Source organism: Ailuropoda melanoleuca, chromosome 10, assembly GCF_002007445.2.
Source record: "Ailuropoda melanoleuca isolate Jingjing chromosome 10, ASM200744v2, whole genome shotgun sequence".
Lineage (NCBI taxonomy): Eukaryota > Metazoa > Chordata > Mammalia > Carnivora > Ursidae > Ailuropoda > Ailuropoda melanoleuca.
The window spans coordinates 37,753,990-37,781,375 of record NC_048227.1 but is presented as its reverse complement, the minus strand read 5'-3'; the positions used below and the strand labels follow the sequence as shown (position 1 = coordinate 37,781,375).

General features: G+C 65.8%; 2 protein-coding genes across 4 annotated transcripts in view; one reads left to right on the top strand and one right to left on the bottom strand.

Moving 5' to 3' along the window:
• CACNA1H (calcium voltage-gated channel subunit alpha1 H) overlaps nt 1-19,563 on the top strand; it is a 63,718-nt gene extending 44,155 nt beyond the window's left edge. The window contains exons 9-34 of the mRNA XM_034669596.1: nt 818-1,610; nt 2,680-2,963; nt 4,303-4,454; nt 5,020-5,205; nt 5,792-5,909; nt 6,096-6,251; nt 6,438-6,528; nt 6,673-6,881; nt 8,005-8,415; nt 8,840-8,940; nt 9,052-9,175; nt 9,261-9,329; nt 9,434-9,618; nt 9,733-9,859; nt 10,015-10,140; nt 10,308-10,397; nt 10,584-10,776; nt 12,675-12,826; nt 13,458-13,567; nt 13,702-13,835; nt 14,047-14,117; nt 15,285-15,363; nt 16,352-16,473; nt 16,556-16,973; nt 17,075-17,238; nt 17,770-19,563. Of these exons, the coding sequence (XP_034525487.1) occupies nt 818-1,610; nt 2,680-2,963; nt 4,303-4,454; nt 5,020-5,205; nt 5,792-5,909; nt 6,096-6,251; nt 6,438-6,528; nt 6,673-6,881; nt 8,005-8,415; nt 8,840-8,940; nt 9,052-9,175; nt 9,261-9,329; nt 9,434-9,618; nt 9,733-9,859; nt 10,015-10,140; nt 10,308-10,397; nt 10,584-10,776; nt 12,675-12,826; nt 13,458-13,567; nt 13,702-13,835; nt 14,047-14,117; nt 15,285-15,363; nt 16,352-16,473; nt 16,556-16,973; nt 17,075-17,238; nt 17,770-18,777 (5,673 nt within the window). The 3' untranslated portion in view covers nt 18,778-19,563. The remainder of the gene's footprint in view (nt 1-817; nt 1,611-2,679; nt 2,964-4,302; nt 4,455-5,019; nt 5,206-5,791; nt 5,910-6,095; nt 6,252-6,437; nt 6,529-6,672; nt 6,882-8,004; nt 8,416-8,839; nt 8,941-9,051; nt 9,176-9,260; nt 9,330-9,433; nt 9,619-9,732; nt 9,860-10,014; nt 10,141-10,307; nt 10,398-10,583; nt 10,777-12,674; nt 12,827-13,457; nt 13,568-13,701; nt 13,836-14,046; nt 14,118-15,284; nt 15,364-16,351; nt 16,474-16,555; nt 16,974-17,074; nt 17,239-17,769) is intronic.
• Nucleotides 19,564-23,331: 3,768 nt separating this feature from the next.
• LOC100477216 (tryptase) lies at nt 23,332-25,045 on the bottom strand. 3 transcript variants are annotated; one of them, XM_034669609.1, is made up of 7 exons: nt 25,020-25,045; nt 24,758-24,818; nt 24,423-24,594; nt 24,047-24,312; nt 23,718-23,881; nt 23,615-23,644; nt 23,332-23,514 (listed from the first exon to the last, which is right to left on the bottom strand). In XM_034669609.1, exons 2-7 carry the CDS (start codon nt 24,816-24,818, stop codon nt 23,341-23,343), a joined length of 867 nt encoding a protein of 288 aa, XP_034525500.1. In that variant the 5' UTR covers nt 25,020-25,045; the 3' UTR covers nt 23,332-23,340. The 3 variants fall into 3 exon arrangements, with proteins under 3 accessions (XP_034525500.1, XP_019656190.1, XP_011224459.1); XM_019800631.2 differs by lacking the exon at nt 25,020-25,045 and having other exon boundaries at nt 24,758-25,019; XM_011226157.3 differs by lacking the exon at nt 25,020-25,045 and having other exon boundaries at nt 23,383-23,644; nt 24,758-25,019.
• Nucleotides 25,046-27,386: the final 2,341 nt, after the last annotated feature.

The window sequence follows — 27,386 nt, the reverse complement described above, 5'->3', positions numbered from 1 at the left end:
CCAGCCTCCGCTGCCGGCTAAGTGCAGGGCTGAGCAGCAGAGAGCCAGGGCCGCCCATGGGGGGCAGGGGGCCGAAGCCAGGCCCCTAGCGGGAGGTGGGGGGAGCCCACCTCCGGGAGGCCTCAGGCAGCACCCCAGGCCCTCCGGCGGCCCAGCCCCCCCGCAGTGTTCCCGGGCCTGCGGACACAGCCGTCCTCAGAGCGGGTTGCTCCAAAGGCACGGCTCTCTAGCGTAGGTGTCCCCACCAGGCACAGCCCTCCACGGTGCACGTGGGCCTCCAGACGGGGGTGTCACGGGCAGGGTCTGCGTGGACCCTGCGGTGAACAGAGACAGGCAGGCGTCCTGCCTCCTCGTCTATGACCACAGCACAGGGCAGAGCAGTGTGCTGCGTGGTGACCCCGCCTGGAGCAAATGAAGCTGAGGGGTTTGGGAAGGTCTGCCCTGCGGGGAGGGGGTGAGCCGTGCAGGTGATGGAGGCGGGTCTCCCCGCAACCCCCACCCCACGTGACCCCACCTTCCACATGTGGGCCGTCCAGGTGGACAGGGAGCACTTGCTCCGAGCTGCCCGTGGCAGGTGCTGGGGCTCGGCGTCGCGGGGGTCCCACCGTCACGGGGGTCCCAGCTGTGCCCGTGGCCCCGAGAACAGGCAGCACGCAGGAGGGCTCAGTGTCCCCTCGGGGACGCGGTCACTGCCGTGTAGAAACGGTCCCCGCCCCCGCTGCCTGCCCGACCCGCCCCCGACAGCCCGCGACCCTCTTCCCCGCCTGCCTGGGTCGCGGCCGGGCCGCAGGAGGTCACCGCTGCCCGCCTGCCGCAGGTGGGCTCCTTCTTCATGATCAACCTGTGCCTGGTGGTGATCGCCACGCAGTTCTCGGAGACCAAGCAGCGCGAGAACCAGCTCATGCGGGAGCAGCGGGCGCGCTACCTGTCCAACGACAGCACGCTGGCCAGCTTCTCGGAGCCGGGCAGCTGCTACGAGGAGCTGCTCAAGTACGTGGGCCACATCTGCCGCAAGGTCAAGAGGCGGAGCCTGCGCCTCTACGCGCGCTGGCAGAGCCGCTGGCGCAAGAAGGTGGACCCCGGCAGCGCCCTGCACGGCCAGGGCCCCGGGCGCCGGCCAAGGCGGGCGGGGAGGCACACCGCCTCGGTCCACCACCTGGTCTACCACCACCACCACCACCACCACCACCACTACCACTTCAGCCACGGCGGCCCACGCCGGCCCGGCCCCGAGCCCGGCCCCGGGGACACCAGGCTGGTGCGGGCCGGGACCTTGCCCTCGCCGCCCTTGCCGGGCCGTGGGCCCCCTGATGCCGAGTCGGTGCATAGCGTGTACCACGCAGACTGCCACGTGGAGGGGCCGCAGGAGAGGGCCCGGGTGGCACACACCGCGGCCACGGCCGCCGCCAGCCTCAAGCTGGCCGCGGGGCTGGGAGCCATGAACTATCCCACCATCCTGCCCTCGTCCGCGGGGGGCAGCAAAGGCGGCACCAGCCCCGGGCCCAAGAGGAAGCGGGCCAGCGGGCCTCCAGGCGCCGGAGAGCACAGCCCCCTGAGCCTGAGGGGAGCTGACCCCTACGAGAAGATCCAGCATTTGGTCGGGGAACATGGTAAGGACCCTGCCCCCACCCGTGGAGAGGAGGTGGGACCTGGGCTGGGTGAGCCATGAAGAAACAGGACTCTTGGGATGTCTTTGCCGCCTGTGTGCTCCCCAGGGAGGCCCTCGGTACTTTGATGAGCCCAGCTTTTTCCCATCTCCTTTTGAGCCCCATAAGAAGGGAGTGGGAGGGGCCCAGGCATCTTGGGCTCTGACGGTGCCAGCTCGGAGAGAGGGCGTTGGGGCTCCTTTCACCCCCTAGCAAGCCCCAAGCAGCCCCAGTGCAAGGGCGACCCACGCCTCTGCCAGCTAGGACACGAGAATTCCAAGACCGACGAGCCCCGTGACCTCCAGGCTTGTGTCCCGTTGCCCCGCCTGGCCCTGAGAGAGACCACACGGCCATGTCTGTGACTGGCTACTTTGGTGGACTGGCCGGTCCCCTTTCTAGATGGAGATGCTGGGGCAGGAGGTGGGGAAAGTAAAACTGAGGTCACAGAGCCCCTGAGGGTCTGGGAAAGGGCCAGGGTGTTTCCCGATATACTCATGGTCCCTCCCAGCTGAGACTCAGCTGCACCCCCTCGGACAGGCAGTCAGAGGGACGCTGGGTCCCATGCAGACCGTGAGGCCTTCCCAGGTGCTGTGTGCAGGGCTGCGGGCCGCGGCGCATCTGGGGTGTGTGTGAGCTGGCACGCCATGAGCGTGTGCGTCCAGCCCGGCCTGCTCCGTAGGGCCCTGGAGCTGTGGCGCTCTGAGGCCACGGCGTGCCGTTGGTGTGAGACACGCCTCTGGCTCCAGAGACTGTGCACGAGAAAACGGTGTATGGTGGTTTCTGGGTGATTTTTGTGTCTCTCTCGTGTCAGAGCGATGATGGTTCAAACACATGGGGTCAGGTAGAACGTCAAAATCAGTTACACCTGTCGAACGTGGGTACGAGAAAAGGGCTCGCGTTCCGAGTCCGGGGATGGCGTAGCTGCGGGCAGATGATGTGTGTCTGCCACACGTGTGCGTGACGGGCACCGTTTACCCCACGGGAGCCTCCGCTGGGCTGTGGCCTGACCCCGCCCGTGCCCTCCTCCCTGCAGGACTGGGCCGGGCCCCCAGCCGCCTGTCGGGCCTGAGCGTGCCCTGCCCCCTGCCCAGCCCCCAGGCGGGCACGCTGACCTGCGAGCTGAAGAACTGTCCGTATTGCGCCAGTGCCCTGGACGACCCCGACTTCGAGCTCAGCGACTCCGAGAGCGGAGGCTCGGAAGGCAACGCAGTGTATGAGTTCACACGGGACGTGCGGCACGGGGACCGCCCCNAGGGCGGGGGCGGGGCCCTGCGGATGGGCTCCTGGGGGTCGGGGCCAGGGGTGGTGTCGGAGTGGGTGCGGTCTGCCGCTGGAGGTTTTGTACGTCGCTCGGCAAATGCTCGAGTCTCCTCCTTGGGCTGGTGTCTGCCAGGTAGTGAACACAGACACACGCTGTGCTTCCCGTGGGGAGGCTCTTCCCCCATGTGGGGTCCGAGGCAGCCAGCACGGACCTAGAGGCAGCAGGGGCCAAGGGCATCCACCAGGCCCCGCAGTGGTGCTTCTGAGGGTGGGACGCCCCGGCTTAACTCTTACAGAGGAGGCTCCTCTTACAAGAGCCAGGACCACTGATCGTGTCCACTGGGTGCTCCTTGGTGGCCACAAAAGGCTGGAGTGGGGAGTGGCCCCCAGGAGGAGGCGGTGGCGTCGTGTCTGGTCCCCCAGCAGCCGTGGAAGCTGTCGACTGTGCACACTGGGCCTCCTCGGCCCCTGCCCTGGACTGGGGCCACAGCAGGGAGGGCAGCAGCCAGATTTGGCAAGGAGAGGGGTCCTCTCTAGGGAGCAGGCCAGGTCACTTTGGTGACCAAATGGGAGTTTTTGTGTCCCACTCTTAGGGCTTTTCTGGCCAATAAGCAATTTTTTTATTCTTAAAGAATCGGGGGAAAATGCGAGAAGTGGTAGCCTGCAGCAGACCCTGTGTGGGGAGTCTCTTTCTCGGGGGGGAGCCTGGCAGGGACATGGGGAGGCTTCAGGGCAGTCCCTGGTGAGGAAGAGCCTCCGCACATGTACACACACACGTGTACACACACACGTTCTCGTGTGCTGTCACGTACGTGTGCATACGTGCAAGGCTTGCCAACGCAGGTGTGCACGTGCTGGTATGCGTGCACGTGGACAGCAACGCATCTCGCATGTTGGCAAGCACTCGGGTGTGCACACGCATGTGGAAATGTCACACTAGCATGGGTGTGCACACGTGCAGACACGTGCAGACACACACGGGTGAGTCAGCACATCCCCAGTAAGAAATCCCCTGGAACCTCTGCCACCAGGAAGGGGGGTGTGAGGCCAGCAGGGATCAGAGGTGGCACCTGGGCCGTCTGCACCCCGGGCTCCCCCATGCCCACCCTGGATTCCGGGAGCAAATGCTCCAGGCCCAGTTCCCGTGGCCCGCGCTGGCCGCGGTGCTTAGACGCGCTGCTGGGCGAGTCCGGAAGGGCCAAGGGAGCCGGGGACAGCCAGGGCGGGAGCGCCGTGCGGTCTTGGTCCATCTCCTCCAGACGGTGGCCGGTTAGGCCGCTTCTGAGTGGCTGCCTCCGTGTGGCCTTACCTGCTCTCGGATCCCCGGGGGCTGTGAGCCCGCGTCCCTGGCGGGGTGGGAGCTGTGGGGCACTGACGGCCTCCCCGCCGCCCGCAGCCCGACGAGCTGACCAGCGCCCTGGAGATCAGCAACATCGTGTTCACCAGCATGTTCGCCCTGGAGATGCTGCTGAAGCTGCTGGCCTGCGGCCCGCTGGGCTACATCCGCAACCCTTACAACATCTTCGACGGCGTCATCGTGCTCATCAGGTGGTCCGTCGTCCCCCGCGGGGGCCCGGGGGGCTCCAGTGTCAGGCCAGCACCCCCCAGAGAGCTGAGCCCCGGTCCCTCCCCACTCCCAGCTACTTGCAGTCCACTGCATCTCCGGTGGAAGTTTCTAGAACACAGGGGAGCTGTTCCCTGCAGGAACAGAGTAGGCACTCAGCCGCCGGCTGGAGGTCACTTAGGTTTCAGCCTCTGCGAGAAAGGCTAGCTCACCTCTGGGGTGTCTGCTGTGGCCAAATCAACACAGGAAGGAATAGGTGAATCTGGGTTCACTGTCCCCGGGGAGGAAGCAGGGCCCTCGGAGTCCGCCCACCCCCACCCCCAAGCAGGGAGGAGGGTAGGCACAGCCAGCCCCGAAAGGCACGGGGAAGGCCAGAGCCCGCGTTCCGGCAGCTTCTGGGGGACGGCGGTTAACCGGGAGGCTTTGGCGGTACCGCCTCGGTCCTCAGCCCCCTGGGTGCCTGGACACGGCCACGGGGTCGAGGCGGGCCGCGGTGGCTCCTGCTTAGGGAGGAGGACGGCCCCTGCTGACGCCCGGCCCGGCCCGCAGCGTCTGGGAGATCATTGGGCAGGCGGACGGCGGCCTGTCGGTGCTGCGGACCTTCCGGCTGCTGCGGGTGCTGAAGCTGGTGCGCTTCCTGCCCGCGCTCCGCCGCCAGCTCGTGGTGCTCATGAAGACCATGGACAACGTGGCCACCTTCTGCATGCTGCTCATGCTTTTCATCTTCATCTTCAGGTGGGCTCCAGCTGCTGCCCGCCCCGTCCTCCGGGGCTGGGGTCGCGGGCCCCCAGGCGTCTGCAGAGGCTGCAGCTCAGACAGCCCGTGCTCGTGTCACTGGCTGGCACCGTCCGCACGCCAGGCCGGGCGCCAGGACTCCAGGCTGGTCTCCGCCCCGCAGGCTTACAGCTGAATGGGGAGACGGGTCGGGCCCCCAGATGGATGGGTCAGGGGCGGTGCCCCAAGGAGAGCAGAGAAAGGGTGGGGGCAGCCAGGCCCGAGTCCACAGCTTCAGCTGGAATGTGCCGAGTGCCTGCTGGTGGCCAGCCTGGCCTGGGGTCAAGCCTCCAGGATGGGCTGGGGCAGAGGATGGCCCAGGCAGGCCGAGTGACACAGGCACCCCGGGTCCCTCCCACCCCAGCCTCAGTCTTGCCACCGACCATTTGGAAAGCTGGGCCGTGGGTGCCAGGAGCAGACCTCGTAAACTGGAAGGCTGGGGTCCAGGCCAGTGGGGAAGCCGTGGTAAAGCCATCCCTGGGAGGTGACCTGCTGCCCGCCTCCCTGCACCCCTCCCTGAATTCACGCACCCCTGCCCTGTCCTCAGCATCCTGGGAATGCACCTGTTTGGCTGCAAGTTCAGCTTGACGACAGACACCGGAGACACGGTCCCCGACAGGAAGAACTTTGACTCCTTGCTGTGGGCCATCGTCACCGTGTTCCAGGTACAGCCTGGCAGGCATCCCCCGATGGGAATGGCGGTCCCTGGAGAACCACCGTCCTGCTCCAAGAAGCCCCAGAGTGTGTGCCTCAGCCTGTCTGAGGCCGACGCGGTGGAGAGGCCGTGCAGAGCCCCTGCCCCCCCCTCCCCTGGTCTGGGGCGCGCTCTGCCTCACGGCCCGTCTCCCCAGATCCTGACCCAGGAGGATTGGAATGTCGTGCTCTACAATGGCATGGCCTCCACCTCGTCCTGGGCCGCTCTCTACTTCGTGGCGCTCATGACCTTTGGCAACTACGTGCTCTTCAACCTGCTGGTGGCTATCCTGGTGGAGGGCTTCCAGGCAGAGGTGAGGGATGGGGTCCCGCCCAGACCGCCACGCAGAGGGTGGGTTCCTCCATCCTGCAGCCACCGCACCTGCCCCCGGCGGTAACTTCGAGACCGAGCCTCCCCGGGGAGGCTGCTGGGGGCCTGGGTACAGATGGCTCCCGCCTGAGGGGAGCCTCAAGCGTGTCTCCTGCCCTGCGGGGCACAGGGGGATGCCACCAGATCCGACACGGATGAAGACAAGGCATCCACGCACTTGGAGGAGGATTTTGACAAGTTCCGAGATCTCCGGGCCACAGGTGAGCGAGGGGCCAGTGGGGCTGGCGGTGGCGCTGCCCGCCCCACTCTGGGACAGCTGGGACTCCCGCAGGGAGGGAGGTTCTGGGCCGGCGGATTCCCTTCCTGGAAGCCGTGCAGGTGCAGCCTCCCCCTTCTGCCTCCAGAAATGAAGATGTACTCACTGGCGGTGACGCCCAACGGGCACCTGGAGGGCCGAGGCAGCCTGCCCCCTCCCCTCATCATGCGCACGGCGGCCACGCCCATGCCCACCCCCAAGAGCTCCCCACACCTGGACCTGGCCCCCGGCCTCCTGGACTCGCGGCGTGGCAGCAGCAGCTCTGTGGACCCCCAGCTGGGCGACCAGAAGTCGCTGGTAAGGACCCTTCCCTGCCCCAGCCTCAGGGGACCTCATTTTCCCGGGTCCTTCTGGCCTTTCCAAGGACGAGTGTGGGTTCCGCACGCCCCCCAGTCACACCACACACATCCCCGTCCCCAAGTGCAGGAGACAGCGCTCTGGGTTTCCGTAAGCGGAGCTGGGAGCGGCTGCTCTTGCAGGAGAAGCTTCAGTAGAGCAGATGTGGGAGCGCGTGGCCCCTGCCTCTCCAGCGGAACGTCAGGCAGGGGGTTTATCTTCCAAATGGAAATGAAAGGTAAAAGCTGGCAGAGCACAGAGTGTACGTCAAAGGAGAAACAAAAGGGACGGCGGAAAGGTGACCCACAACAGAGGCCGGGCAGGCGTCCCACAGAGCGGGAGCCACGGGGCTTTCCGCGCGGACCCGGGAGACGCCGCCCCAGCGCATGGCCCGCGGCCGCTTCCGAAGGCGGGGAGGGTGGGCCGAGTGGGAGAAGCTCACCGCCGAGGGGAATCTGGGGTGGGCGGAGGGTGCAGACAGGGATGCGGGGCGCCGTGTGTCTGTACCAGAGAAGCCACGGCCGAGCAGCGTGGCAACCAGATGCATCCAGGCCGGCTTCTGGGGACCGAGGGGGGACGGGCGTGTAGCGGGGGGAAGCCCGGCCATGCTGGCCCCAGGAGGGCAAGTGAGTGACAGCCTAGAGAAAGAGGCCACAGAGGCAAATCCCCGCTCTCCTGAGACAGCAGCTCGGTTTGTCTTTGCCAGTGCCAGACACTGCCAGTTAGGACCTGAGCTGCTAGACTGGGGTTTGAGGACGCCTGGCCCGAGGCTGCCCCAGGCTTGTGGATAAGCACCCGTGTCTGCCATCCAGCCCACAGGGGCCACGGGTGACCGGCCGCAGCCCAGCTCGGCCCTTGGACACTCACTGCCTGTGTGTCTAACTCGCTGGGGTTGGGCTTGGTGCCCCAGGCGCGCCACGGACGTGCCCTGTTGCTGGCCGCTCCCTAGTAGGCTTATCGGCCCAGTGAAGGAGGTATCCCCGTGCACATGCTGCCCACAGTGTCCACAGCCGTGCCACTGGTCAGGAAGGGCACCTGGGGGCTCTTGGGGGCTGGCTCTGCTCACTCCTCACCCCCTACACAGTCCAGCCTCCGAAGCTCGCCGTGTGCCCACTGGGGCCCCAACAGTGCCTGGAGCAGCCGGCGCTCAAGCTGGAACAGCCTGGGCCGCGCACCCAGCCTCAAGCGGCGGAGCCAGTGCGGGGAGCGTGAGTCTCTGCTGTCCGGGGAGGGCAAGGGTAGCACGGACGAGGAGGCGGAGGACGGCAGGCCCGGGGCAGGGGCCTCGCCGGGGACACGCCTGGTCCCGCTGCGGCGTGCCGAGTCCCTGGACCACCGCGGTGCCCTGGACCTGCGTCCCCCGCGGCCGGCCGCCCTGCTGCCCGCCAAGTTCCATGACTGCAACGGGCAGGTCCTGGCCCTGCCCCCTGAGTTCTTCTTGCGCATCGACAGCCACAAGGAGGATCTGGCTGAGTTTGACGACGACGTGGAGGATGTGAGTGCAGGCCCATCCCTGTGCCTCCTTCCTGGCGTGGACTCGGTCCCCAAAGCAGAACCGGAGGCAGGGACTGGGGCCATGTCATGTGTGGGGTCCCCTGCGTCCCTTCCTGGGGGCAGGGGCAGCAGGACAGGCTGAGCCACAGGCCACGTGACCCTAGCTCATCCACGGGGAGTACCAGAGCCAGTTAGCCCCAGGGTGGACCCAGCCTCTGGCCGGGGGAGCTCCTCGGTGGAGAGGAGGGCAGGGCAGGGCAGCTTTGCACAAGGGGGGTTGGCTTGGAGGGGGGTGTCCCCATGGCCTCCCAGGGTGGGTCTTTGTCAGTGCTGGGGTGCAGAGGCTGAGGCTGGGCCAGCTGGGAGTCCCAGGGCTGGGTGGCCCGGAGGGGCCCTGAGGACCTGCACCGACCCTCCCTCCTCAGAGTTGCTGTCTGCGGCTGCGCAAGGTGCTGGAACCCTACAAGCCCGCATGGTGTCGCAGCCGCGAGCCCTGGGCCCTGTACCTTTTCTCTCCGCAGAACAGGTGAGGGGCACCCCGGGCGGGGGGCGGGCCTGCATGGGGCCGACTCCGCCCTCCAGGCCCCTACGTTCGGCGCCCGCAGTCAGTGTCCCCGGGCCCCACCCTGCCGTCCAGGTTCCGGGTCTCCTGCCGGAAGGTCATCGCTCACAAGATGTTCGATCATGTGGTCCTGGTCTTCATCTTCCTCAACTGCATCACCATCGCGCTGGAGAGGCCCGACATCGACCCCGGCAGCACCGTGAGGCGCCCTTTCGGCCCCGGGGCGGGGCGCGGGGGCGGGTCAAGGGGCCTGGCCGGCCCCTCCCACCACCCTGTGCTTGCAGGAGCGCGTCTTTCTCAGCGTGTCCAACTACATCTTCACGGCGATCTTCGTGGCCGAGATGATGGTGAAGGTAGCAGCAGGCCCGGGAGCAGCCCCGTCCCGCCCGGCAGCCCCCACCTTCTGTGGTTGTCTCACCCCTACCCCATCTGGGCTCCTCCCCTCTGCGCCTCCCAGGTGGTGGCCCTGGGCCTGGTCTCTGGCGATCACGCCTACCTGCAGAGCAGCTGGAATGTGCTGGACGGGCTGCTGGTCCTGGTGTCCCTGGTCGACATCGTCGTCGCCATGGCCTCAGCTGGGGGCGCCAAGATCCTGGGCATCCTGCGCGTACTGCGGCTGCTGCGGACGCTGCGGCCCCTGCGGTGGGCGGGGCGGGGTCGTGCAGGGGCAGGCGGCGGAGGTGGGGCCCAGGCGGCTGAGGTGGGGCCCGGGCGGGCAGGGCTGGGATCAGGGACGCGCCTGTGCTCCGCGTCCAGGGTCATCAGCCGCGCTCCGGGCCTGAAGTTGGTGGTGGAGACCCTGATCTCGTCGCTCAGGCCCATCGGGAACATCGTCCTCATTTGCTGTGCCTTCTTCATCATCTTCGGCATCCTGGGGGTGCAGGTGCGTGCCCCTCTTGCCCGCCAGTGTCCCGGCCGCCGCCCGGTGGTCTGTGGTCCGCAGCAGCCCGGCAGCCCGGAGAGGGTCGTGCGGGGACGGGTCTGGTGGGCCGGGGGCACAGCACCGGGCCCGCGGGGTGACGTCCGCGCCCTGGTCAGCTTTTCAAAGGGAAGTTTTATTACTGCGAAGGCGCCGACACCAGGAACATCTCCACCAAGGCCGAGTGCCGGGCGGCGCACTACCGCTGGGTGCGGCGCAAGTACAACTTCGACAACCTGGGCCAGGTGGGCGTGGCGGGAGTGGGGGCGTGGCGGGGAGGGGGCGGGCGGGCCAGCTGGCGCCCCTCCTCCGGGGAAACGGGAACCCGGTCTTCAGCGGGGGTCGTGTGGGCCCCCGGGTGCCTCTGGGTGGACGGAGCCGTTGGGTGACCGGCCGTGTTCTGACCCGGCAGGCGCTCATGTCCCTGTTCGTGCTGTCGTCCAAGGACGGCTGGGTGAACATCATGTACGACGGGCTGGACGCCGTGGGCATAGACCAGCAGGTACGGGGGTGGGGGCAGCCCCGGCCTCCCGCGGGGACCCGCCGTGCCCTGCCTGCGGGACCTCTCGAGGGACCTCTGCCCGAGAGGCTGTCGCAGCCTCAGAATCTCCCGCCGGGCTGGGAGCCGGGGTGCACGCGTCCTTGGCAGCGGCGGGGCGGGCACCCACGTGCCGCTTGTGTGCCGCAGCCCGTGCCCAACCACAACCCCTGGATGCTGCTGTATTTCATCTCCTTCCTGCTCATCGTCAGCTTCTTCGTGCTCAACATGTTTGTGGGCGTCGTGGTGGAGAACTTCCACAAGTGCCGGCAGCACCAGGAGGCCGAGGAGACGCGGCGGCGCGAGGAGAAGCGGCAGCGCAGGCTGGAGCGAAAACGCAGGAGTAAGGCGCTCCCGGGGGCGGCGGTGGCGGGCGGCCCTCTCCACCTGCGCGAGCCGTGTCTGTGGGACCCGGGCGGCAGCCCAGAGGCGTCTGGCCCCGGTCTCCCTCGCCCGCGGGTGTGGCGGGCGTCCAGGCAGCACCTCCGTGGACGGCGGGGTGGAGTCCCCCGCCTCCAGCCTGTCCCAGACGGCCTGCACAGGGCCCGGGCCTCCCGAGGAGGGGCCGGGACGGGAGGGCCGCGTGGCAGGAGGTGGAGGTCTCCTCCCAAGCAGCACAGGACGCCAACGAGAACCCCAGTTTTCACCGCCCACCGCTGTAGGGTCAGGTTCACCCCCGGGAGAGTTCTCAGACCACGGGAAGAGCAAGCAAAACCGTCAGAGTCAGACAGGGTCTTAGGGAAGTCCCAGCCGGCTTGGGGGCAAGCAGGACTCCTTCCAGGAGGGGGCGTCCCAAGCGTCCCCACCCACCCTGCCCCGCGTGGAGTGTTCTCGCCCCACCGCCCCGAGGCCAGCTCAGATCATCTCCTTGTCTTTCCAGGCACTTTCCCCAGCCCAGGTATCTGCCCCACCCCCGCCCTGCATGTCTTAGCCCCCCCGCTTCTGCCAGCCAGCGCATGGGGTTGTGGGCTGGCCTGGCCTCGGTTCCTCTGTGGCTGCCGTGGGGCGGGGTGGACATTGCAGGCTGGTGCCAGGCCTGCTGGGGTCACTTGCCGGGAGGGCACGGGTTGGCGGGGGGGGCACCAGGCGTTGGTGGGAGGGGAGAGGATTTGCTGGCTCCCCTGCCAGGTGTCGGTGCTGCTGCCTCCAAACTCGGGTGTGTCCCTCTGCCTGGCTGCGTGCATGGCGGCTGCGTGCATGGCGGCTGCGTTCTGGGACACCTGCTCGTTTGTGGCTGTTCCGCGTCCTCAGCTCTGGCCTGACCGCTGCTTTGCCTTTACGAGCTGAGCCAAGCTCTCTAGTGACTGCACGCCAGCCCAGGGGCATGAGGGTCCCAGGGAGGGGTTGGTTCCCATCAGCCCCTGCCCTCCCAGGCCCTGGGCCATCCGTCCGGGGCAGCCATACCCTTTGCCACCCTGGGCACTGCCTACATGGGGTTCTGTGGCCCAGGCGTGTTCCTGTGTCCCGTGGTGGTAGCTGTGCCCTCACCCAGTGCTCAGTGGACTTTGACAAGCTCTAAAGGGGTTACTGCAGACAGAACATTTAGTGCAGGAAGAACTGTTGGGGGACAGATCCTCCCCGGCTCATGGCCATCAATGTCAGTTGGATGGAGGTCCGGCAGAGCCCCGACAACGGGCAGTGGCCCCTGGCCCCTTGGAGGACAAGGAGGGGAGACTGGTGGGCCTGGTGATCAGGGGCAGCTCATGTCCAGACTGAGATGGAGCAGGGGGCGGGCCCCCCTGCCCTGTGACCACTGGGGCTGGGGACAGGACTGGCCCTGCCCCCAGGAAGGCCCCCATCTGCTCCGTTTTCATCATCAAGGTGTCTGCACCCTGACGTGAGCCCGGGACAGTAGACCACAAGGGCCAGCTTGGGTGGGTCGGGATGGGGACCGAGCAGGGCCCAGGTGGTTCTCAGCTGCCTGGCCTATGCCTAGACCTGCCCTGGGGTCAGGGCCCCCAGGAGATCAGACGGCGATCTGCTCCTAAGACTCATTCCTGCCCCCACCCCGCACCCTGTGGTTCCAGCCAGCAGTAGGAGCTGGACTCACAGGGAGCTGCCCCCCACTTTCCTGGGAGAAATTCTTTCTTCCAGGCTCAGGCGAACACCCTATGTCTGAGCCCAGGGCCCTCCCCCAGCAGTCCCCATGCTGCAGCCTCCCGGCAGACGAACAGGGACATCCCAGTGCCACCAGGGCACAGGCAGCCCCCGCCCCAGCTCACGGACCCCCTCTCCCTGCAGAGGCCCAGCGTCGGCCCTACTACGCGGACTACTCGCCCACCCGCCGCTCCATTCATTCACTGTGCACCAGCCACTACCTGGACCTTTTCATCACTTTTATCATCGGCGTCAATGTCATCACCATGTCCATGGAACACTACAACCAGCCCAAGGTGGGGCTTGGCGCCCGGAGACGCCCGCCCAGCCTGCCTTCAGGACGGGCTACGGGGACACAAGCCCCAGGGGGCCCTTAGTGGGGTCTGTCACTCCGCGGGGTGGCCTGGATCAGAGCTGGGGGATCCCGGGTCTGCGGCCTGTCCCGAGCCTTCACTGGGGTTTATGGGGTACGTGGAGGTGTGGTTTGAGCAAAGCAACCTTTTTTTTTTTTTTTAAACGGGTGGAACTCTCAGGGCTCCCTGGCCGGGAGGGTCCTCGCCACAGTGGTTCAGTCTGGAAACCCTGGCGGCGGGAACATCCATGCGTCCAGCTGCCCAGGAGCAAGCTGGGCTGGAGGCGGGCAGGTGGAAGGTGGTTCGCTTTGTATTTTGCTCGCCTCGTATCTGCACACCCACCGTGTTTTGGAGAAGGGACGCCCTTGTCCCCCCACAGAGGAAGGGAGTGGTTTCAGCAGGGTCTGGCGTGGCTCCCCCCGAGCTGTGGGTGGGGGTCAGGTGTCCCCCACCGAGGGCTCAGAGCACCACCAGGTACCCCCAGGCCGCTCCTTGCAGGCCTGGCACAGCGCCGCGTGCAGCGGGAGGCAGGCGGGCGCTGCGGCCGCCCCGCAGCTTGACGCTCTGCTCGCAGTCGCTGGACGAGGCGCTCAAGTACTGTAACTACGTGTTCACCGCCGTCTTCGTCTTCGAGGCTGCGCTGAAGCTGGTGGCTTTTGGGTTCCGGAGGTTCTTCAGGGACAGGTGTGTGGGGCGGGCGCGGGGCCCGGAGGACCCTCGGGGCGGGGTGGGCGAGCGCCGCAGCCCTCCTCCCCCAGGTCGGCCTGCGTGGCGGTGTGGGGCGTGCCCGGGGCGCTCAGCCCGCCCACCGCCCCCAGGTGGAACCAGCTGGACCTGGCCATCGTGCTGCTGTCCATCATGGGCATCACGTTGGAGGAGATCGAGATGAACGCGGCCCTGCCCATCAACCCCACCATCATACGGATCATGCGTGTGCTCCGCATCGCCCGCGGTAGGCGGCCCGCCCGTCCTTCCTGGTGCCACCGGGCTCCGGGGCCCGGGCCCAGCATCCTGCCTCCGCGTACCCTGCGGCGTCCGCCTGGGGACTGTGTGGGGGACGGGGGGGGGTAAGGGTTGGGGGTGGCCCAGGGTCTCCCCCGGCAAGGGAGGGTCGGTCCGGCTCAGGGCCACACCCCCTGCTGATGCTCGGCTCCTGGCTCTAGTCCTGAAGCTGCTCAAGATGGCCACAGGCATGCGGGCTCTGCTGGACACGGTGGTGCAGGCCCTGCCCCAGGTAGGTCAGCAGCTCCGGCCAGTCTGGCGTCACTGCCCCGAGGGCACATTACGGACGCCCCCAGGACCACAGGACGCGGGAGGGCCTCCCTCGGTCAGTCGTTGGCTTGCGTCCTCCTCGGTCTAGTGCAGACCACGGCAGTCGGCCCGCGTGTGCGGGGAGTGGCTCACCTGCACGGGTAGACAGAAGGGCCGCGCACTTCCTGGGCCTCCGCTCCTGGGGAAGACTGGAAACCGGTGCCCCACCCCCCCCCGTCCAGTTCTGGATGCGGTGGGCAGAGGACATGACCCCGATGAGCTTGTCGGACTTCAGGGGACCCCATGTTGGCTGCAGGTCCCCCTCCTCTTTGGAGCCAACTCAGGCCCCACAGCCTCACTTCCTGCGCTTACGGCCCCGACCCTGACCGTCTGTGGCCTCTTCAGCTGAAAGAGACCCATGGTCCTGTTTATGCCGTGCCCAGTCCCTCTGTCAACCCGCCCTGCCATCTGTCCCTCTATCCACCTTTGTGTCCATCTGTCTGTACATCCAGCCCCGCTAACCAGTCGTCTGTCCCCCGTCCAGCCACTCGCTCACCCCCACGCACCTAACACCCTCCCCACTTCACCGCCCCCCACCCATGCCCTCAGCGGGCCCCTCAGCCCATGTCTGTGGGAGCAACAGGAAGGGAGGAGTAGGGGGACAGGTGCTGGAGAGGCCGGGGCACCCCGCCGAGTACAGCAAGAGGATGGGCTGGCAAGAGCCACGAGCAGGCAGGGGCCCAGGGGTCTGTCTGCTCAGCTGGTCCCCCGTGGGGTCCTGAGGCTGGAGACAGGCCCTGTGCAGGCTCTGCTGGTGCCCACAGGAGGCCCCTGGGGCTCTGAAGAGCAGAGGAGCTGTAGGCAGCGGGGTCTGTGGCCCAGGGTGCAGGGCGGATGTGAGCAGCTGAGCGGGGACAGAGGTGGGGGTGCTGGCGGGGGGGCTTTGGGTGTCAGGCGGGACAGGAGTCCCTGGGGGTCACAGAGCTCCAGCGCCGGGAGGGATGGGTCCAGAACAGGGCTCCGAGGCAATGTGTGGGAGCCTGGCCGGGAATGTGGGTGAGGGCAGCGAGGTGGGGTGCCAGGCGCTAAGTGCCCAGCGGGTGGGGGCTGAGGCGGCCCCTGACCTCATTCTGCTTCTTTCCTTGTGTAGGTAGGGAACCTGGGCCTACTTTTCATGCTCCTGTTTTTTATCTATGCTGCCCTGGGGGTGGAGCTGTTCGGGAGGCTTGGTGAGTGTGCACAGCCTCGCCCACAAGTGTGAGGCCCTCGGGTCAACGGGCAGGCCGACTCAGGGCCACTGGCCTCCTGCCACATCCTCCCCTGGCCCCAGCCCCGTCAGCCCTCCACTGCCCACGGACAGCAGATGGCACATGGGAGCATCTGCACACGTGCACACGCACACACACACACACAAGGGCTCACGCCCCAGCCGGGAGCACAGAGCCACGTGTGAGCACGTCATATGCACCCGCGAACACGTGCCCGAGGCTCCCTGAGTGCCATATGCTCCCCAGGGTACAGGTACTGCCATCTGTTCCCCTAATGTCGTGAAGGGTTTCCCTCACCCCCAGGCCTGAGGCTCTGGGCCAGGAGCACGTGGGGCTTCCTGTGACAGCCCAGTCCCGGCGGGATTTCCTGAACCCCTGGTCTAACTGAACAGCCCCCGGACCTGGCCGGGCCAGGAGGTGGCCGACGTGGCTGTCCCAGCTCAGGTCTGCCCGCATGGGGGCCAGGAGGTGGCCGACGTGGCTGTCCCAGCTCAGGTCTACCCGCATGGGGTCCTGGGACTCGGCAGCTGGTGGGTGCCCCAGACCCGATGAATCCTGGGCTGGCCCGTCATCCACGGTGCCTCCCACCCCAAGGTATCCCTGTCCTGCTGCTGAGGCCCGAGGGCGTGCTGACCCTGCAGGCAGGCTTGGGGAGCATGGGTCCCATCCGCTAGGCCTGAGCCAGAGCCAGAGCCAGCTACCGCAGGGGGCTCGGCCTGTGTACCCACGGAGACGGTGTCCGGTGGGGAAGCCCCAGGTCTGAGGCCAGGGCCCCGGGCCAGGCCCAAAGGCAGCCTCCACAGTTCCTGTCCCCACCCCACCCCACCTTGGAAGGACGTGGTCTGCACAGAGGACAGGGCCCAGAGCGGGTCAGTGTGGTCCCCGGGGCCCCGGGCGTGCACCGCCCCTGCCGCGCACACAGCTGACCGGGCGAGGGTCTCCCTGGCAGAGTGCAGTGAGGACAACCCCTGTGAGGGCCTGAGCCGGCACGCCACCTTCTCCAACTTCGGCATGGCCTTCCTCACGCTGTTCCGCGTGTCCACGGGGGACAACTGGAACGGGATCATGAAGGTACCAGCCCAGCGCGGTGGGCGCCCCTGCGGGCGGGGAGGCGGGCGCTGGGCCGCCCCTCAGCCACCGGCCCGCCCCTCAGGACACGCTGCGGGAGTGCGCCCGCGAGGACAAGCACTGCCTCAGCTATCTGCCAGCCATCTCGCCCATCTACTTTGTCACCTTCGTGCTGGTGGCCCAGTTCGTGCTGGTCAACGTGGTGGTGGCCGTGCTCATGAAGCACCTGGAGGAGAGCAACAAGGAGGCCCGCGAGGACGCCGAGCTGGACGCCGAGCTGGAGCTGGAGGTGCCGCGGGGGCCGCCCGCCTGCCCCCGGCCCGCGGCCCCGCGCAGCCCAGACACCCCCGGCCTCCTGGTCGTGCGCAAGGTGTCCGTGTCCAGGATGCTGTCCCTGCCCAACGACAGTTACATGTTCCGGCCCGTGGCGCCGGCCTCGGTCCCGCATCCCCACCCGCTGCGGGAAGCGGACGTGGAGCCGGTCTCGGACACGGTCGCTGCCGGTAAGGCCCCTCGAGGTGGCCCGGGGACACGGGCGTCCGGCTGGGCGCCAGGGCCTCAGGCAGGGTGGTGGCGGCTGCAGGCACTCGCTTTCCTGCCCCAGGCCCAGCGACCTCGGCACACTCCCCGCCCGTGGAGCCCTGCACCTCTCTCCAGGTCCCGTCGGCGGCCACGGTCTCCCCGGCCAGGGACAGCGACACGCTCCATGCTCTGTCCCTTCGGGGCGCGGCCCGCTCCCCCAGCCTCAGCCGGCGGCTCTGCAGACAGGTAGGAGCAGCTGCCCCAGGCCTGGGGGTTCCTCCATGGTTCCCTCCCATCCGAAGGATGAGGGACAGGGACACTGGAGAAGGGAGAGCGAGCGTGTCCCTGGAGCCTGAGGCAAAGTTCAGGGCCCTGGGGACCACATCTCCTCAGGCAGCACCCCAAGCCTCGCCTGTACCCACAGACTACTTTACAGCCCCACGGCCTCGGACCCTCTGCCCCCCACCCCCTGTCCTTGGGGTGGTGGTGGGCAGGGTGGGGCTCTGCCCACTGGAGTTCAGGACCCCAGCGCTGTCCTCACGGTCCCACCAGCACAACCGGGGCCAGTGGGGAGCACCCGTGTGCCATCTGGTCCCCTGCAGTGTATTCGGCACGGGTGGCCCCCAGCCACATCTCAGCCTGATCCCTGATCGCTAGTGTCGGGGGTCATAAGCCCAATCTGGGGCTTCTCTGGGGAGCCTGGTTTCTGCATCTCTGCCTGCCGACAGGGCTCTGCATGGCCTCGTTCCTCATTGGCTCCCGTGTCCTTCCTCGCAGGAGACCATGCTCACCGACTCGCTGGAAGGACACGTTGATGGCCCCAGGGACAGTGGCCCAGACTGGGGGGAGCCTGGCGGAAAGACCCCCGTGAGGCAGGCGTCCCTGGGGGCCTCCATACGGTCCCCGCCCCGGTCCCCGCGGTCCAGCAGCGTCCGCACCCGCAAGCACACTTTTGGGCAGCGCTGCACCTCCAGCAGGCCCCCGGCCCCCGGAGGGGAGGAGGCCGAGATCCCGGATCCTGCCGACGAGGAGGTCAGCCATATCACCAGCTCGGCCCGAAGCCCCTCAGCCTCGCCCGCTGCCCGAGGAGTGGGAGGCGGTGACCCAGACCTGCGTAGGCTGTACAGCGTGGACGCCCAGGGCTTCCTGGACCAGCCCGGCCAGACAGATGAGCAGAGGCGGTCCTCCGGGGAGCAGGGGGGCGGGGATGGTCACCCGGAGGCCAGGGAGGTGAAGGCTCGGGCCCCAGAGGCCGAGCCAGCCTTGGGGGCACGCAGGAAGAAGAAGATGAGCCCGCCCTGCATCTCCGTAGACCCCCCAGTGGAGGACGAGGGCACGACCCGGCCCCCGGCGGCCGAGGGCAGCAGCACCACTCTGCGGCGGCGAACCCCGTCCTGTGAGGCCACGCCACACAGGGACTCCCTGGAGCCCGTGGAGGGGGCAGGGGTGGACCCTGCTGCCAAGGGGGAGCGTCGGGCCCAGGCCCCCTGCCGCGCAGAACACCTGACCGTCCCCAACTTTGCCTTTGAGCCGCTGGACGCAGGGGGCTCTGGCGGAGACCTGTTTTTGGACGGTGGCCACGGTGTGGCCCCAGAACCCAGAGCTTCCTTTTCGGGGGCCGCGGCGCCTCCTGAACCCCACAAAACAGAGCCTCCCGTGCCCCCCAACGATCCCCCAGAGAAGGGACGGGGGCTGCACCTCAAAGTTCTCCAGACCCCCCCAAAGAAAGCGGGGTCTCCCCCAGCCACCCCCACCCCAGGTGACAGTGTAGACAGGCCTGTGTAGCTCAGGGCATGTTGCCACACAGGTGTTAGCAGTGCGGTTGGGCTGCCCCAGCGGGGTGGTGGCCCCGGGCAGAGCTGTGCGTAGACCCCAGCGCAGGCCCCGTGAGGCCGTCCGCCTGGGGAGGGAAGCAGGCGCTGGGCCTGGGCAAAGCAGAATCAGGAGGAGCCCCCCAGCCTGCGAGCCTGCATCCCGTGGGTTCAGGTTTGGATTTTTCTGAGTTTCACGACCGTGGTCTGAGGCCTTGCCGGTACCCGGTCAGGGGTCCCCTGACAGCCGCTGTGTCCCCACGACAAAGATCAGGAAACGACCAGAAGGAGGCAGTCTGAGGCTGCCCAGCAGAGCCCCGTTCTCACGCTCACTTTTCTAGGGAACACATACTTGGGGCCACCTGTGCCCTCCCAGGTGGCAGCTTGGTCCCAAGGCAGCCACAGCCACGCTGACTCACTCAGTCTGAGTGCTCACCTGTCTGTCCCCACTCCTCGTCACCGTCTCCCCAGCTCCCTTCCTGGGCCCATGCCCCACCATTCTGCCCTCGGATGTGCCAGACACACCCGCATCGCAGGGGGTGTGGGGTCCGTGCAATAAAGCCCCCACCACTGCTGGCGGCCCCGCCTGGGCCCCAGGTTGAGGTGTCTGCCGATGCCCCTGCGTTTAGTGGACCCTTCGTTTATAAATTCAGGTTAAATGTTGCAATAATCTGATACAGGAAATTTGGCTTCTTAAGGGAAGGGGAAGCGAGGGTGGGGGGCAAAGCAAAGCGGAATAAATATTAACTTATTTAAGAAACACGTTGGATTACCACCATCAGGATCCGTACCCACCGCGTGGGAGTGTGGCGAGCCGGTTACCTTGCCGGCAGGGGGCTGAGTATTGCGGACCTGCAGCCGGCTCCAGCTCCCACAGAGGCTCGGCCGGTCCCCTCTGGTGGCGGAGGGTGGAGCCCAGTTCACAGGTCACCATTCACACTCTGGGAGAGCACAGGGCAAGTTTTTGCCAGGGCTCCCGACACGAATGGGTGCTGGGGGGCAGAGCGGGGGCCCTCCACCTGGGGTTGTGCAAGTTGTCCGCTCAGGCCTCTCCCCGCCCTGCAGGCTCTGGCCCTGATCTCTGACCCGTCTGGTGCCCTGCTGGGCTCTCGGGGTCCAGGGCTCCTGTGAGGCATGAGAGCAAGTACAGACAGGGCCGGACAGGGTAGGACTTGGGATCCCTCGAGAGTCCCGCCGGCGATGGCTGTGACCTTGCTGGCTGACGGCTGAGCCCAGCGCAGACCAGCTCCAGGGTGGGGTCCAGGCCCTTCCAGCCACGCAGCAAAGCAGGAGCCCACTGTGGCCCACCACAGCCGCCTCCAGGGTGGTCTGGGTCGTGGGGAGCCCCACCTGGCTGAGGCCAGAGCCCCTCTGCTCTTGACCCCAGTGGGCACGGCAAACACCAAGGCCCACGGGGTCTCTCTCTCGTCTCAGCCCCTAGGTTCACCCCAGTCTCGGCCCACAGCTTCCCTGGGGCTGGGGTGTCTGGCTGAGAGGCCCCAGCTCCGGGACTGATAGGAAAAGTGACTCCAGCCAGAGGCCCACAGAGTTGGCAGACGTACCCTGCCCTCTCCCCAGCCGCTCACTGGGTCCCCACCAGGCTCAGCCCGCTGAGCAGGCGGCCAGTGTCCCAGGCCTGTGATGTCTGCATTCTGCAGGGTTGGGGGGGCTGCCCTGAGCCTTGCATGTGCTTGGCCGGGGTGGGGCAGAGAGAGCCATACGCCTGCTGTGCGGGGGTGGGGGGTGCGGAGGGGCAGACGCTGCTTACAGGCCCCACCTGCTCCTTCAGCGCACCCTGAAGCCGGGGGCCTCGCCTGCCTTTGTCCCCCCATGCGTGCTGTCACCTGGCAGTAAGTGGCCGTCTGTGGGGCATCAGAACCAAGGTGACCTGTGGGCAAATCCATGTTCTCTCCTCGTCCAGGCAGGGAAGCTGTCCCCAGAGTCCCTGTCCCCACACCCATCCCGGGTTCCCGTGGTCTCCACCACAGATCGATGGGCACAGTTCCCAGCTGCCTGGCTCAGGGCAGGCCCTTCCTAACGGTCCTCTGTGTGGCCAGGGCCTCATGACCCAGCAGATTAGGGGCCCTGGGAGGGGCCGGACTTGCCTGCACCCGCCCTGGCTCCCTGCCCAGCTCCAGGTCACAGGCCAGGTGAGCGGGTCCCTCTGAGACCCTCTAGGTCAGTGATCCCCTCTTACGGGTGGGAGACCAAGGCACAGGGTGGTTGCCTGACGACCTTCCGGGATGTGGCTTCTTGGGGCACAGACTTGTCCCCCTCCTGCCCGGAGCTGAGGCTCGAAAGGCGAGCTGAGCGTTTGTCCTGATGATGAAGGACAACAGTGGCGTCGCCTCCATGTGCAGGGCCTGGGCTGAGCCCGTGACAGCCCCACACCTGGAGGGGGGGCCTCGGGGAAGGGGGTACCTGCCCCTGTCAGCCTGGTTGGGGTGGCAGCAGGGTTAGGCCCAGGCCGCCCCTCCTGGGCCCAGGAGGCCCGATGTCACCCAGTGTCGGGCCACAGGGCAGGTCTGGAGGAGCCCAGGCCCCCAACTCCTGAGCCCCCAGTGTCATCCCTGGGTCCCTAAAAGCAGGACTTCAGGGCCCTCACCTGTCCTGGATCAACGCACCTTCCCTAGTGCGGACCCTTCTCCACACCTGCCCCCCCTCACTCAGCTCTCGAGGGGAGTCCTATCCCAAGGTGCCCCCTCCCCTGGCCCTGGGGACGCCCTCCCAGCACGGCGGGGTCTCCTGTCACCCAGTGAAGGCCCCTCCGAAGGACCCCCGCCAGCACCGTGGGAAGGTGGACCCCCCGGGGCCCCTTCGGGCTCAGCCTGTCCCTGTGGAGGAGGCTGACTTCCCTGATAACTGCCCCCGCTCGAGCAGGGCTGTGATCCTCAGCAACCTGGGCCAGACATGGGAAGCCGCGGGTCCGAGGCCCCCTCCCCACGCCCCAGGTTGGGGCCCTCACCCCCATCTCAAGGAATTCTAGGGGCTTCCGGATCTCGTCCCTTGATCTCTCCTCTCACAACCTGCTCTTAAGAAAGTCTAAGTGTGGGGGTGCCTGGGGGGCACAGTTGCTTGAGCCCCCTGCTTTTGGTGTCGGTTCGGGTCTTGATTTCGGGGTCGTGAGATTGAGCTCCCCACTCAGCAGGGAGTCTGTTTCAGGGCCTCTCTGTCTCTCTGCCCCTCCCCCACTCGTTCTCTCCCTCTCTCGCTCTCTCAAATAAATCTTAAAAAAAAGTCTGAGTGTACATATATGAGGCTGGCAATCAAGGGAGCGTGACCCCGAGGGTGTGAAATTGGGGGTGGGACGGGAAAGGGGGAGGTTTCCAGGTTCTTTTTCACAGTCTTGGGATGGGCGTGTATAACGGCTGTGATTAAATAAATCAAAGCTAAAAAGGGAGAATGAAGAGGCTGAGCGCCTTCTCTGTCACGGCTCTCACATCAAAGTGGGGGACTCCGTGGGCGTCAGACCATGCAGACCAGGCCCCACTGCCTTCCTGTGACCTGGGATGGCTCCTGGCACCCTCTGCCCCCCACTTCGGGCAGGCTGCAGAAGCAGGAGTCAGGGCTGGAGGAGGAAGCTGGTGGATCCTTTCAGAAACTCCCTGCTAAGGAAAGAGATTATCTAGAGATGCCAGAGATTGAATGGGTATCTGACCACTGGGAGGAGAGAGGTCAATGTGGATCTAGAAAGTTCTCCTGGCCCGAAGAACCCAGAATACTCCCAAAAAGATGGTGTTCATTTAGTTCTCCATATGTTTATGTGCATAATTGTGTCTAAACAGAAAAGCAGAGGCCAGGAGAACACCCTACTTTATAGAAGGACCCAAAAATGAATGACGAATCTGCAATTCCGAATTTCCCAGTTGGCGGAGAACAGGAACGGTTTGCACAAGCGGCTGTCAGTTCCCAGCGGGCCTGGAGGGCAGTGTGCCCCCCAGCCGGGAGCAATTGCCAAGGAACAATCCTAAGTGCGCAGCAGCTCCATACAGAACACACGCCCGCCCGGGGGCGTGAGCAGCAACGCGGAAACGGCCGGCGTCCTCCTGGACCGTCCCCAGGTGGGGCGACTGCGTGTGGCAGGGGCGGGGGCACGTGCGAAAGCCCGTGGCCTCGTGTAGCACGCGGAGGACGCGCAGGCGCCAGACCTCAGCAGCCCCTGCCCCGCACACGCCGCGGACACTGGGGGTGTGCACAGGACCGGCCACAGCCACCTGGTCCTGAGACCCCGAGCGCAGACAGCCCGACTGCCCAACCCCATCGCAGTGCCTGGGTGTCCCTAGAAACATCTCTTCAACGGTCCGTGTTGCTCTCCCTGTCCCAAATGCATGCTGTCACTCCCCAACAGGCGCAAGCTGTGAGCTGAGAATGGGCCCTCGTCCAAGGGGCTGGGCAGGGAGGCATCTCACAGCACCCGCCGCCCGTGCTCAGGTCCCATGGTGACAGCAGCTGCCCCTGGCTGTGCCGGAGTCCTTCCCTCTCCCTCAGTGACCCGCACCCCAGAGCCACAGCGACAGTGTGTCTTCCGTCATGCACTTTAATGAGCATTCACGCCCTCCGGGGCTCCCTGGACACGGCCCAGGGAAGGTGGGCAGAAGGACACCGACTGGGCAGTGGCGTGGGGCAGTGTGGGGCTGGCTTCTCCACCCATCCACGTGGCAGCTCCGGGGCCGGGTTCAGGGCTCTTCGGGGACGTACTGGCGGATCCAGTCTAGGTAGTAGGTGACACGGGTGTAGATGCCGGGCCTGTTGGGCTGAGCGCAGCCTTCGCCCCAGCTGACCACGCCCGCCTGCAGCCAGGTGCCCCTCACCTTGCAGACCAGCGGCCCTCCGGAGTCGCCCTGGGGAGGGGTCGGGTCAGTGGGGCTCTCGAGGCAGGGAGGGTGGGGGCTGGGGGAGGACACGAGGGCCCACCTGGCAGGAGTCCTTCTTGCTGTTCCCAGCACACAGCATGTCCTCACGGACGATCTGTACGCTGTCCCCCGTGTTAACGCCAAGGTGGTACTGCATATTACAAATGCTGTTTTCCACGATGGGCACCTTGACCTGCTTCAGGGGGAACGGCGGCGGGAGGGGCGCTGGGGGCAGAGGCGAGCACGCGGCGTCAGCAGGGAAAGCCAGCCCTGCCCTGAGCCGGTCCCTGGGGACCCTGACGCCCCCCGGGGGGTCCCGGAGGCTGGGTCAGGGATGTGACCTGCCCTGCTCACCCCAGCCCTCCCGCTGTCCCCGATGCTGATGCTCACTTCCATTGCTCACATAACCCCAGCCTGTCACCCAGCACGGCGTCCCCGTGGGGAAGGTCTCCGAGGCAGGGGGCAGGGTGACCAGCTGGACGTGGGCAGACATGTTGACGGGGTCCTCGAGCTCCAGCAGGGCGATATCTGCCCCGTTCTGGAATATGTAGTAGTCGGGGTGCATGATGACCCGGTGGACGGGCAGCAGCCTGTCCTGGTAGTAGAGACGCTGCTCCCGCAGCTGCACCCTGATTTCCGCAGGGTATGTGACACCGCTGGGGAGAGCAGGCGGCCACTCAGGGGGTCTGAGCAGGCTGCTGGACCCCCGGGGGTGCGGGTAGAGCCCAGCCCCGCCCCCGCCCCACCACGCCCCGCGGCCACTCACGGTCCCACGCAGTGCGCGGCAGTCAGCACCCACTGCGGGTGGATGAGGGAGCCCCCGCAGAAGTGCTGCCAGTACCCGAGGTGAGCCCTCAGGCTCACCTGCCAGGGCCACCTGTTCCCAGGGGCCTCGTGCCCCCCCACGATGCCTGCTCGCTCCAGCACCTGCTCTGAAACTGGGGTCGGAAGCGCCGTCAGCACAGGTCACAGCCCGGCCCCAGGCTCAGCTGTTCCCTGTGCCCTCACGACCCTGGGCTTCCCTGCACACAACCACCCAATCGTCGCTGGGCATGTGGGGTGAGGGCGCAGGGACAGGGCAGGCCCACCATCAGGACTCACGGGGGGATGCGAGGACCAGGCTTCCCAGGAGGGGCAGCACCAGCACTGGCAGACTCAGCATCTGAAAGGAGCAAGGTGGGAGGACAGCAGGGCCGGGCTAGGGGTCGGCAGGGGACGTCGTGCAGAGGACGCGCCCCCCGCCCTGGGATCAGCGGATCAGTCAAGGCCTGGGTGGCTGGGTCTCAATACTCTGGATCTCGGGCTCCTCTGCTCTGTTCCACAGCAACACCCAGATGTCGGGGACTCAGGGTGGGGGGCTTACCTTGGCTGACCACTGCTGCTATGAACCCAGCCCACTGTCCCTGACCCATTTATCCTTCCTGGCCAGGATGCGGTCAGAGGAGGGGCCTTGTGTCCTCCAATCCAGGGTGAAGGAAGTGGATGATTCAGATGATAAAGGCCGTCATGTGGCATGTGTCCCCACCATCCAGACACCAAGGGTGGGCATACCACCAAGCAGAGGACGAGTCACCTCCCGAGGGGGGCATAGCTTCCTAGGCTCTGGATGGCTAAGGGGCCTATCCCAAACGAGCTGGGGTGGGGGCAAGAGAGGCTCCAGTCTGCATGCAGGGCCTGCCGTCTCCCCTCGGTGGATCAAGGCTCCAGTCCTGCGTGGATGGGGACCTGGATGTTCGAGGGTCCCTCCCTTTCTCGGCAGGCCGGTCCCTGGCCCTGAGGCGGCTCTCCTTGCAGCTGCTCATCTTCCCTGCCCAGGTGTAGAGCAAGGATGCCCTCGGGAGGCCTTCGGGTATGGCTGCACCCAGGGACGGTGGTGCCGTCCTCACTGTGTGCCCTGTCTCCCCCAGGGGAGTTCATGTCGTGGGCCACCCTCAGAGGAGGAGGGAGGCCCCCAGGGACGGTCTGAGATGGTGACCTGGACCAGATTCCCAGAGAACCCCTGGTGGCTATGCGACGTTATTTCTAGGAAGGCCCCTCCAGTTTCTCCTCCCTGAAGTCCTGGACCCCAGTGCTCCCTCCATCAATGGCCAACGACCAGGGACCTTTTTCTCCATCAAAACTTCTCCTGGGCCCATCTGCACACTTCCTTGCAAGCTCCAGTTTAGCAAGAGTCCCTGCCTTTGGCACCTGACGTCCACATCTTATGACGGTCCTTCCCTCCCCAGCCTGGTCCTCGCCGGCTGTGCAGGAGCCCCACAGGCTGGTTCAGCCGGAATTCCCCAGATGTCTCCTCGTGTAAGTGCCCGTTCGGAAACCCCTGCACCTTGGCTGTCAATCCCCACCTGTCTCTGCTTTACTCAGAATGGAGTCCAGCTCTGCACTTGTTGCCGTGGTTCTGAGGAACATGTGCTCTCTCCGCTTTAAGTCTGACTTGAGCCAAGTGTAACCCAGGATATGCGATAGGTAACATAATACATGGGATCGGGGAGACATAGTACAATAGAGGTGTTATTTGCTACATTATGGGAGAAAAGCACAACATTCTCAATTTTTAATGTATTTTTTATTTTTTAAAACTTTTTCAGTAGACTCCATGCCCAGCCTGGGGCTCAAACTCGCAGCCCTGAGATTAAGGGTCACACGCTCCACCCACTGAACCAGCCAGGCACCCCGAGATGCTCCATTTTTGAAGTTTTTGGTAACAAATTGCACCCTTGTGCTGTTTCTATTTGAGGGCCGTGCTCACCTCGCTTGTGGGGGAGCTGGAAGCTTCCCTGTGTCGGCCGGTGGCTTGTCTCCTCTGGCAGCTCTGCCCCTCCTTTGTCGGTTTGAGCTCTAGGCTTCTTTTCATCATCCGGAGATTTTCAACTAAATGAATGCATTTACACTTTGTTTTTCACAGTTGCTGAACACTGTTTTGTCTGCTTTTTGAAGTTGGAGGTGTTTGTGTTTATAGACTGAAGGTTTAATTATTATTCCTTTCTGTGTACACACAAGCTTTACCTCTAATCCTCCTAGAACTGATCTCCATGTCACCTGAGGCTCTAGGACGGCTGAGACAGGAGCCCTCTTCACCTTTGCACATCCAAGCCTCTCCTTATCCCCAGCGCCTCCTGTCCCTGCAGCCCACCAAGGGAGGGGGAGAGAGCGGCACCGGGAGTCCACCCCGCAAAGCACAGGACACCCGGGGCCCTGGCTCTGCACAGACTCTCCCCTCGACTGCCCACTGATAGGAAACCTCTTATGGGGAGGCACACAGGCTGCTCCTTTTCCCACGTAATTTAGAAGTTATTTTTAATTACAAACGTAGCACGCGCCCACTGCAGACTCATGATGGATACAGACATGCCAAGACAAGAAAACAAGGAATCGGTCTCCCTTCCTCCTCCTCCTCCCATCCCACCCAGGGGTAATCATTGTCCATAGTTGGGGTGATGACTTCTAGAATTTTCTTAGGCCTCTCTCTATAGGCCTTGGGCTGGATGAAGTGTGGAGGGAGGGGTATTTCACCAAGAGAGGCTCTGTGGGGACAGGGTGGGGGTGGAAAGACAGAATTAGGCTCCTCTAAGCCCAGAGCTGCAGACCGGAGGAGGCCTGGGGCCCGGGAGGGGGGCAGGTCACCGGGTGAGCCTACACTTGGGGTGTCCCTGTACCCCCAAAAACCATAACCACACAGGCCCCCATGAGCCCCCTTCACTGGGCTACAGGAGACCCCACGGGGCCAGGAGGG

Coding starts and splice junctions, on each gene's coding strand:
- LOC100477216 (XM_034669609.1), bottom strand. CDS start 24,818: ATGCTGAGTCTGCCAGTGCTGGTGCTGCCCCTCCTGGGAAGCCTGGTC. Junction 24,313..24,422: donor GCCGCGCACTGCGTGGGACC/GTGAGTGGCCGC, acceptor TGCTCTCCCCAG/CGGTGTCACATACCCTGCGG. Junction 23,882..24,046: donor GGGTTATGTGAGCAATGGAA/GTGAGCATCAGC, acceptor CTCTGCCCCCAG/CGCCCCTCCCGCCGCCGTTC.